Here is an 11,304-nt window from a genome sequence, read left to right on the forward strand (position 1 = left end):
TACCTCGTGATTTCCATCCATGCCACTAACCAATAACCAGCTTGTCGGATAGCGCCATGTGTAATTTGTCGTCCTTGATGATGGACTTGACCGTGATAATGGCGTACTATTAGCTTTGAGACGTGGTAACCCTTAGGTAATAACACGGGATGTCTCTCCTTGTACTCCAGCCTTGCACGTCGCAAGCGGCCACCTACGCAAAGTATGCCATTGTCGTCAACGAACGGATCCAATCGATATAGGGCTGACTTCTTCATTTCACTTTTCTTCTCACTAATTCGCTCGCAGCGGCTTTCATCCCCACTGAGATGTTCACCACGATACAACTTGAGTTCCTCTCCGAAGGCTTCCTCCTGGACGGTCTGAATTATGACTGTCATGGCTTGCTGAAGCTCCTTTAATGTGGGGTTGCGCAGCCGCGGTGCAGTCTTTGTTGCCACTGGCTTCCGCTCCCTTGTTTATCGAGTCTTGAATTTTCTCCGTTTGAACTCCTTGACCAGAACAATAAGATTTGCAATTGCGCGCTGCAGCGAGGAAAGGCTTGAAAAACGTGAGAACCTGTTAGCTCCCAAACCATGGCGTTTGTTTGTCTGTGTGATGAAAGTCGAAACTTCTTTCCTAACTTCTGGGTCGTCTTCGCTTATTGGAATCTCCTCTTGTTCTCCGTTTGTTGCTGCTGTTTCGTCTTGTAAGAAGCGCGGTCCAGTGAACCAGTCTGAAACCGCGAGACTTTGTGCACTCAGACGACGTGTGGCGAGGTCTGCAGGGTTCTCGTTTGTATCCATGTACCTCCATTGGTTGGGACTGGAGACCTTGCGAATTAGCTGCACACGGTTTGCGACGTAAACGTAGAATCTCCGACTCTCGTTTTGAATGTAACCAAGGACAACTTTCGAATCCGTATAGAAGGTGATGCCATCGATCTCCATGTCAATTTCTTTGATAACCTTCGCTACGGCTTGCGCGGCCAGAACAGCAGCACACAGTTCTAGGCGGGGAATACTTGTTGTCTGTAAGGGGGCTACTTTGGACTGGCCTAACAGTAGCGCTGTGCAAACGTTTCCCTTGCTGTCAACTTGACGCAGATAAATGGCGGCTCCGATTGCGTTCTCGCTTGCGTCTGAGAACGCGTGAATTTCTCTCCGAACAACAGTACCAAAGTCCACTGGGCGATAGCAGCGGGGAACTGATACCTTCTCCAATTCGTTAAGTGAGGTTCGCCATCTTTGCCATTGAGTTAGAAGTGCGTCTGGTAGAGGGTCGTCCCATCCTAACGGTCTGTTTTCGGTCGTTTTCTTCCCCATGGCTACTAACTGTTGTAGCAGTAACCTCCCCTCCAACAGCACTGGTGCAGCAAGGCCTAGGGGGTCGTACACAGAGTTGACGATCGAGAGCACTCCTCTCCGTGTGAATGGCTTGTCGGGCGGAGAAACTTGGAAGGTAAAGTTATCTTTTTCAAGATCCCAGTAGACTCCGAGCGAGCGCTGTGCCGGCAAGCTGTCACGGTGCAAATCCAGGTCGCGCACTCCTTTCCCCCTGTCTTCTGTTGGGAAGGCCTCCATTACTTCAACTGAGTTTGACACGATCTTGTGAAGTCGTAAGTTTGCTGTAGCTAGCATCGCTTGAGTCGTTTTGATGAGTGCGACGGCCTGTTCACCTGTGGGTAGCGAGGCTAGGCCGTCGTCTACATAGAAGTTACGGCGGACGAACTGAGCGGCTTCTTTACCAAATTTCTCCCCGCCGTCAGATGCCGTTCTTCTAAGGCCGAACGTGGCTACGGCTGGGCTGGGACCGTTACCAAAAAGGTGCACGTTCATGCGATACTCCGTTATAGGCTTCCCAGGAGTGTTGTCTTCGAACCAGAGAAAGCGTAAGAAGTTTCTGTGGCTGGGGTCCACGTGGAAGGAGCGGAACATCTGTTCGATGTCGCACATTACGGCCGTTGTTTCCTTTCTGAAGCGAATAAGGACTCCCAAAAGACTGTTCATCAAGTCCGGGCCGGGAAGAAGCTCCTTATTGAGTGATACACCTCCAAATTCGGCAGATGAGTCGAATACCACTCGTATTTGAGTCGGCTTCTTGGGGTGGTAAACACCGAAGTGCGGTAAATACCATACTCGGCCAGACTGGGAGTTGGCTGGTTGGGCTGGGGATGCGTGACCCTTGTCTAAGATCTTCTGCATGAACTCCAGGTAGTCTTTCTCCATTTGTGGTTTCTTTCTTAGCGTCCTGATAAGACCATTTAAGCGGTTGACTGCCTGACTTCGGTTGTTGGGTATCTTGGTATCTTTATGACGAAAGGGAAGCGGCATCTCCCAGTTACCGCTGTCGTTCTTGTTTATACCGGTCTCCATTATTTCGATGAACTTTCGATCTTCGCAGGAAAGGCTGACGTCGTTATCTTCTCGTGTGGTGCGGAAGATATCGTTCTCCGGATCCCCTCTTCGTTCTGGCAAGCTCTCCTTGATTCTAAACTGGTTGGGGCACGGTATCAACTCGTAATGCTCTGGCTCCATGTGTTTCTTCCAAGGCTCTCCGTTGTTGGCCGAGAGGAGACTGGTGCGGCAAGCGAGCACGTGTGCTCGGCCTCCGACGATGTCTAGGCACATCTGTCCGATTATCGTCCAACCGAGCGAAAGCTTTTGTGCCCAGGGGGCTCCTTTGGGTCCGTTTTTGAACTCCCGAACCTTGAGCAGCTCTGGGGCGTCTCTCCCGAGGAGCAGATGGATGTCTGCGTTTGGATCCAGGGGTAGGATTTCGCCTGCAATCTCGTGAAGGTGAGGGAATCTCCTCGCCATCTCCGGTGTAGGAATTTCGCGCTTATCGTGAGGGATGCTGTCACACTCGATCAGGGTGGGTAGATCTGACGTTACTCCATTAAGGGCTTGTATGGTTACACCTGCGACTCGCCGTCCGTATTTGATTTCCTTCTCGCCGCTGCATGTGGTGAGAAGGTACTTTTCCTCCGGACCGACCGCTCCTAGCTCATCGGCGAGTTCGCTGCTGATCAAGGACGAGTTACTTTGTTCGTCAACGATAGCGTAAATTCGGTGGAGAGTATTTGGTTTCTCTTTGTTCTTCACGTCGACCAATAGCAATTTGCTGCATGATACGCCACCCTCGATAGGTTTACAAGCGAGTGTACACTTGGTGTCAACGATTTCCGTGCTTGCGGCAAATCTCCTCGGCCTTTCCTTGTGAAGAAGCGCGATGTGGCGATCGTCTTTGCATATGCTGCACTGTATTTTCTTACTACAGTCGCTGGCCCTGTGACCTTCGGATAGGCAGCGATAGCAAAGTCCGGCCTTAAGGATCCAGTCAGTTTTCTCTTCCAGGGGCTTAGCACCGAAAGCCTTACACTCTTCTAAGTTATGACCACCTCGTTCGTGAAAGGAACATCGTTTTGTCTCCTCGATTTTGGGTGGGGCTGACTCCAGTTTGACACTACCTGGCCCTGTGTTCGTTTTAAGTGTTCTCTTACTCTGAACTCTGCGATTGGGTGAGGTTGATGAGCCATTAGGAGTGTGCGTGGCGCCTGCGAGAATGTTTGGATTGTTTTTAATCCTTGAATGCCTTAGGACTACTTGGGAAAAGACACGAAAGCCGGGGTACTTATCTCCATTTTTCTCCGAGTACCTAGCGATTTCTTTCTCCCATTTTCCGCGTAAAGAAAGAGGCAACTTCTCAGCAATCGGTTGTATGGTATTTGGAAAGTTAAGGCACGCGAGACCTGGTAAGAAGGTCAATTGACTGTCCACATCGGTGCAAAGATCGGCAAATTCTTGTAACTTAGCATTTTCGTTTTCGCTGAAAGCGGCGGTTTTGTTCAAACGCTCCAACAATTCTTTAGTTATTACGGCCGCGCTGCCGAAACGCCTCTCCAACTCCCCCCATAGGTCGTTCAATAGCGTGCCGGGGTCATGCTGTTTTCGCTTCCGGTAATTGTCAACCAGTTTTTGAGCCTCTCCGCTGGTGAAACTACGCAAATAATTTATTTCCTGAACGGGGTAAACGTTAACATCGCTGATCATTGCTTTGAAGGCCGCTTTCCACGGATGGAAAAGCGTGGGATCTCCGCTGAAGGTGTCTGGATGACATTTCGGAAGATTTTGTCTCGCCAATCCCGAAACTATTTGTTGATTTGCAGATGTCAACGATTCAATTAGCTGACTCCCGGTTATGTTAATTGGTGTTGATGCGATAAATGACTGCGGAAGCACGGGCCGCGAATTTTCGCCATTGTCTTCCCGCTGGTTTGGGGTCGAGCGCAATTTCGTGCGTGGGGTTCCGGAAATTCCCTTGAGAGGTGTGTTCTCTTGTCTCTCGGGGCCTCTCGCCAGAAGAGTGCTTTGTTCTGTTGAGTTGCGTTTAGGCGGAGGAATTTCCGGCGGTGAGAAAGAATGAACCCACGTGGATGTTCTTTCGTCGCTTTTAGCCTTTGGAATCCCCTCGATTTCTAATTTCGCGTTTTCTTCATTTTCCTCCTCATTTATAGCTTGCTCGATCGCTTTGAGTTTCGCATGTGCTATTGCGACTTTTTTCTCCGCGGCGATAATTGCTAGCTCCTTTGCGTGTTCCGCCTGTTCTTGTTGACGTGTGCGCTCAATTTCTGTTTCGCGTTGTTTGCGCTCGTGCTCTTTTTCGGCAACCATTTTCTCATAGTCCGCGCTTTCCCGTGCCGCTGCCGCTTCGGCGAGCGCTTTCATTCTGGCGCTCCTCGCTCTGGACGAGCCTGCAGAGGATTTGCTACGGTGCGAGTGACGAGAGAAACGCGAGCTTGTCTCCAACAATTTGTCGGATTGTCTACTTTTTAGTTCTTGTATTAACTTTATTGCTCGTTCGAGAGTTAGGCTCTCTTCCACAAGACGAACTTCTACGTCCCCAAAGTAATTGTATTTATCTTGCGCGTAAAGGCTTCTTATTTCTTGCAATTTTATGTTTAATTCCTCAGAGAATCCCTCGAGGTCACGCAAGACTTCGTCCAGATCCGTTCCTTCGTTTATGTCCTCAGTGGATCGTATGACGACTTTGAGCATCTTGTGCACGACATTTGCTTCCCGATGTTTCTGATCGATTTCATTTTCTAACGCTTTTCTAGACAATGTTCTAACTCTTCTATCGGGATCTCGACCGACTACTTCTTGATGTGACGAGACTTCTCCTTTGTTTGGCGTATCGGCTTCCTGGCCACTCATTTTCGGCGCTGATTACTCAGTTACCGCTTACCTCAATCTGTCCTTTATCAGACTTTTCACTGTCGCGTTCCCAGTACCGCAGACACGGGGTGTTGTGTACTGGAGTTCGCCAGGTCAACCACAGTGAAGTACACGGCAAGGGCAGCAAGACTAATGCGTTTATTAGGATCAGGCTGAGCCGTCTATTTACAACACTTGCGGTGAAAACTGAAAAGAATACAATTGTCTAAGTCTAAAGAAACGGAAAAGCTACGAATTCAACGCCGTAAAAAACGAAAGGAAAGAATACATGGAATTTTACAAGCGTAACTTACGTCTGATCTTGACTCCGGGGCTGAGAACAAGTTACTCCACGTTCTCTTAGAGACTCCGTTAGAAATAGCTCCGTGAACTCCTTACAGTTTAAAAACTCCTCGCAACTGAGAAACGTGCTTACAGAAAAATGATCTTAATACATGTCTTTGACGTAAAGGAAATAATCATGAAAAAAGCTTTGTGCAGCTAGCCAAAAAACGGATATTCGGTAATCAATAAAACAAAGCTACAAACATAAAAGAACAAATAATCCCTGAGTGTTTCTAAAGTGCATTGTTCTTGTCAGGAACGTGACATTACCCATTATGACGTTACTGATTCACTCAGTTTTATCTTACCCATTTTGACGTTACTTATTTACTCAGTTTTATATTATCCATTATGACGATACTGATTTACTCAGTTTTATCTTACCCATTATGACGTTACTGATTCACTCAATTTTATCTTACCCATTATGAAGTTACTCATTTACTCAGTTTTATATTATACATTGTGATGTTACTGATTTACTCAGTTTTATCTTACCCATTATCACGTTACTCATTTACTCAGTTTTATCTTACCCATTATGACGTTGCTGATTCGCTCAATTTTATCGTACCCATTATGACGTTACTCATTTACTCAGTTTTATATTATCCATTATGATATTACCGATTTACTCAGTTTTATCTTACCTATTTTTACGTTACTGATTCACTTAATTTTATCTTACCCATTATGACGTTACACATTTACTCAGTTTTATCTTACCCATTATGACGTTACTGATTCAATCAATTTTATCTTACCCATTAAGACGTTACTCATTTACTCAGTTTTATCTTACCCATTATGACGTTACTTATTCAATCAGTTTTATCTTATTTATTATGACGTTACTGATTCACTCAATTTTATCTTACCCATTATGAAGTTACTCATTTACTCAGTTTTATATTATCCATTGTGATGTTACTGATTTACTCAGTTTTATCTTACCCATTATCACGTTACTCATTTACTCAGTTTTATCTTACCCATTATGACGTTGCTGATTCGCTCAATTTTATCGTACCCATTATGACGTTACTCATTTACTCAGTTTTATATTATCCATTATGATATTACTGATTTACTCAGTTTTATCTTACCTATTTTTACGTTACTGATTCACTTAATTTTATCTTACCCATTATGACGTTACACATTTACTCAGTTTTATCTTACCCATTATGACGTTACTGATTCAATCAATTTTATCTTACCCATTAAGACGTTACTCATTTACTCAGTTTTATCTTACCCATTATGACGTTACTTATTCAATCAGTTTTATCTTATTTATTATGACGTTACTGATTCACTCAATTTTATCTTACCCATTATGACGTTACTCATTTACTCAGTTTTATATTATCCATTATGATGTTACTGATTTACTCCGTTTTATCTTACCCATTATGACGTTACTCATTTACTCAGTTTTACCTTACCTATTATGACGTTACTGATTCAATCAGTTTTATCTTATCCATTATGACGTTACCGATTCGCTAAGTTTTATCTTATCTATTATGACATTACTGATTCGCTCAGTTTTATCTTATGTATTATGACGTTACTGGTTCGCTCAGTTTTATCTTATCTATTACGACATTACTGATTCACTCAATTTTATCTTACCCATTATGACGTTACTCATTTACTCAGTTTTACCTTACCTATTATGACGTTACTGATTCAATCAGTTTTATCTTACCCATTATGACGTTACTGATTCGCTCAGTGTGATCTTGTCTATATTGACATTACTGATTCACTCAGTTTTATCTTACCCATTATGATGTTACTGATTCCCTCAGTTTTATCATATCCATTATAACGTTGCTGATTCCCTCAGTTTTATATTATCGATTGTAACGTTACTGATTCACTCAATTTTATCTTACCCATTATGACGTTACTGATTCACTCAGTTTTATCTTACCCATTATGACGTTACTGATTCACTCAGTTTTATCTTACCCATTATGACGTTACTGATTTACTCAGTTTTATCTTACCCATTTTGACGTTACTGATTCACTGAATTTTATCTTACCAATTATGACGTTACTCATTTACTCAGTTTTATATTATCCATTATAACGTTACTGATTCACTCAATTTTATCTTACCCATTATGACGTTACTGATTCACTCAGTTTTATCTTACCCATTATAACGTTACTGATTCACTCAGCTTTATCTTAGCCATTATGACGTTACTGATTTACTCAGTTTTATCTTACCCATTTTGACGTTACTGATTCACTGAATTTTATCTTACCAATTATGACCTTACTCATTTACTCAGTTTTATATTATCCATTGTGGTGTTACTGATTTACTCAGTTTTATCTTACCCATTATGACGTTACTCATTTACTCAGTTTTATATTATCCATCATGATGTTACTGATTTACTCAGTTCTATCTTACCGTTTTGACGTTACTGATTCACTCAATTTTATCTTACCCATTATGACGTTACTGATTCGCGCTGTTTTATCTTACAAATTATGACGCTACTCCTTTGCTTAGACTTATCTTTTTTATTATGACGTTACTGATTCGCCCAGTTTTATCATACCCATTATGACGTTACTAATTTGCTTAATTTTATCTTTTTTATTATGTCGTTGCTAATTCGCTCAGTTTTATCTTACCAATTATGAAGTTACTCATTCGCTCAATTTTATCTTACCCATTATGAGGTTACTGATTTACTAAGTTTTATATTACCCATTATGATGTTACTGATGTACTCAGTTTTATCTTACCCATTATGACGTTACTGATTCGCTCAATTTTATCTTACCCATTATGACGTTACTCATTTACTCAGTTTTATATTATCAATCATGATGTTACTGATTAACTCAGTTCTATCTTACCGTTTTGACGTTACTGATTCACTCAATTTTATCTTACCCATTATAACGGTACTGATTCACTCAGTTTTATATTACCCATTATGACGTTAAAGATTTGCTCATTTTTATCTTACCGATTATGACGTTACCGATCTACTCAGTTTTATTTTATCCATAATGACGTTACTGATTCGCTTAGTTTTATCTTACAAATTATGACGTTACTAATTTACTTAGTTTGATCTTACGCATTATGACGTTACTGATTTACTCAGTTTTATCTTACCCATTATGATGTTACTGATTCACTCAGTTTTATCTTACCCATTATGACGTTACTGATTCACTCAGTTTTATCTTACCTATTATGACGTTACTGATTCGCTCAGTTTTATCTTATTTATTATGACGTTACTGATTCGCTTCATTTTATCCTATACATTATGACGTTACTGATTCGCGCTGTTTTATCTTACAAATTATGACGCTACTCCTTTGCTTAGACTTATCTTTTTTATTATGACGTTACTGATTCGCCCAGTTTTATCATACCCATTATGACGTTACTAATTTGCTTAATTTTATCTTTTTTATTATGTCGTTGCTAATTCGCTCAGTTTTATCTTACCAATTATGAAGTTACACATTCGCTCAATTTTATCTTACTCATTATGACGTTACTGATTTACTAAGTTTTATATTACCCATTATGATGTTACTGATGTACTCAGTTTTATCTTACCCATTATGACGTTACTGATTCGCTCAATTTTATCTTACCCATTATGACGTTACTCATTTACTCAGTTTTATATTATCCATCATGATGTTACTGATTTACTCAGTTCTATCTTACCGTTTTGACGTTACTGATTCACTCAATTTTATCTTACCCATTATGACGGTACTGATTCACTCAGTTTTATATTACCCATTATGACGTTAAAGATTTGCTCATTTTTATCTTACCGATTATGACGTTACCGATCTACTCAGTTTTATTTTATCCATAATGACGTTACTGATTCGCTTAGTTTTATCTTACAAATTATGACCTTACTAATTTACTTAGTTTGATCTTACCCATTATGACGTTACTGATTTACTCAGTTTTATCTTACCCATTATGATGTTACTGATTCACTCAGTTTTATCTTACCCATTATGACGTTACTGATTCACTCAGTTTTATCTTACCTATTATGACGTTACTGATTCGCTCAGTTTTATCTTATTTATTATGACGTTACTGATTCGTTTAATTTTATCCTATACATTATGACGTTACTGATTCGCGCTGTTTTATCTTACAAATTATGACGCTACTCCTTTGCTTAGACTTATCTTTTTTATTATGACGTTACTGATTCGCCCAGTTTTTTCATACCCATTATGACGTTACTAATTTGCTTAATTTTATCTTTTTTATTATCTCGTTGCTAATTCGCTCAGTTTTATCTTACCAATTATGAAGTTACTCATTCGCTCAATTTTATCTTACCCATTATGACGTTACTGATTTACTAAGTTTTATATTACCCAATATGATGTTACTGATGTACTCAGTTTTATCTTACCCATTATGACGTTACTGATTCGCTCAATTTTATCTTACCCATTATGACGTTACTCATTTACTCAGTTTTATATTATCCATCATGATGTTACTGATTTACTCAGTTCTATCTTACCGTTTTGACGTTACTGATTCACTCAATTTTATCTTACCCATTATGACGGTACTGATTCACTCAGTTTTATATTACCCATTATGACGTTAAAGATTTGCTCATTTTTATCTTACCGATTATGACGTTACCGATCTACTCAGTTTTATTTTATCCATAATGACGTTACTGATTCGCTTAGTTTTATCTTACAAATTATGACCTTACTAATTTACTTAGTTTGATCTTACCCATTATGACGTTACTGATTTACTCAGTTTTATCTTACCCATTATGATGTTACTGATTCACTCAGTTTTATCTTACCCATTATGACGTTACTGATTCACTCAGTTTTATCTTACCCATCGAGACGTTACTGACTCTCTCAGTTTTATCTTACCCATTATGATCTTACTGATTTATTTAGTTTTATGTTATCCATTATGACGTTACTGATTTGCTTATTTTTTCTTACCAATTATGACGTTATTGATTCTTGCAGTTTTATCTTATCGATTATGACGTTACTGATTAACTCAGTTTTAACTTAGCCATTATGACGTTACTGATTTGCTCAATTTTATCTTACCCATTATGACGTTACTGATTCACTTAGTTTTATCTTACCGTTTATGACGTTACTGATTTACTCAGTTTTATCTTATCGATTATGACATTATTGATTCTCTCAGTTTTATTTATCTATTATGACGTTACTGATTTGCTCAGTTTTATCTTACCATTATAACGTTACTGATTTACTCAGTTTTATATTATCCATTATAAAGTTATTAATTCATTCAGTTTTATCTTAGCCACTGTGACGTTACTGATTAACTCAGTTTTATCTTACCCATTATGACTTTGCAGATTCACTCAGTTTTATCTTACCCATTATGACGTTACTGATTCACTCAGTTTTATCTTACCCATTTTGACGTGATTGATTCACTCAGTTTTATCTTACCCATTAAAACGTTACTGATTTACTCAGTTTTCTCTTACCCATTAAAACGTTACTGATTTACTCAGTTTTATCTTACCCATTAAAACGTTACTGATTTACTCAGTTTTATCTTACCCATTTTGACGTTATTGATTCACTTAGTTTTATCTTACCCATTTTGACGTTACTGATTTACTCAGTTTTATATTATCCATTGTGATGTTACTGATTTACACAGTTTTATCTTACCCATTAAAACGTTACTGATTTACTCAGTT

At 39.9% G+C, this 11,304-nt stretch overlaps 1 protein-coding gene across 1 annotated transcript; it reads right to left on the reverse strand.

Moving 5' to 3' along the window:
* Positions 1 to 250: 250 nt before the first annotated feature.
* Positions 251 to 4,484, reverse strand: LOC146457449 (uncharacterized). Its single transcript, XM_085091931.1, has 2 exons — positions 3,449 to 4,484; positions 251 to 3,261 (listed from the first exon to the last, which is right to left on the reverse strand). The coding sequence occupies exon 2, from the start codon at positions 2,796 to 2,798 to the stop codon at positions 459 to 461; it is 2,340 nt and encodes a 779-aa protein (XP_084948057.1). The 5' UTR covers positions 2,799 to 3,261; positions 3,449 to 4,484; the 3' UTR covers positions 251 to 458.
* Between the last annotated feature and the right edge of the window lie 6,820 nt (positions 4,485 to 11,304).

The sequence above is a fragment of the Pavona decussata genome, unplaced genomic scaffold, assembly GCF_977016875.1.
Source record: "Pavona decussata unplaced genomic scaffold, jaPavDecu1.1 SCAFFOLD_243, whole genome shotgun sequence".
Lineage (NCBI taxonomy): Eukaryota > Metazoa > Cnidaria > Anthozoa > Scleractinia > Agariciidae > Pavona > Pavona decussata.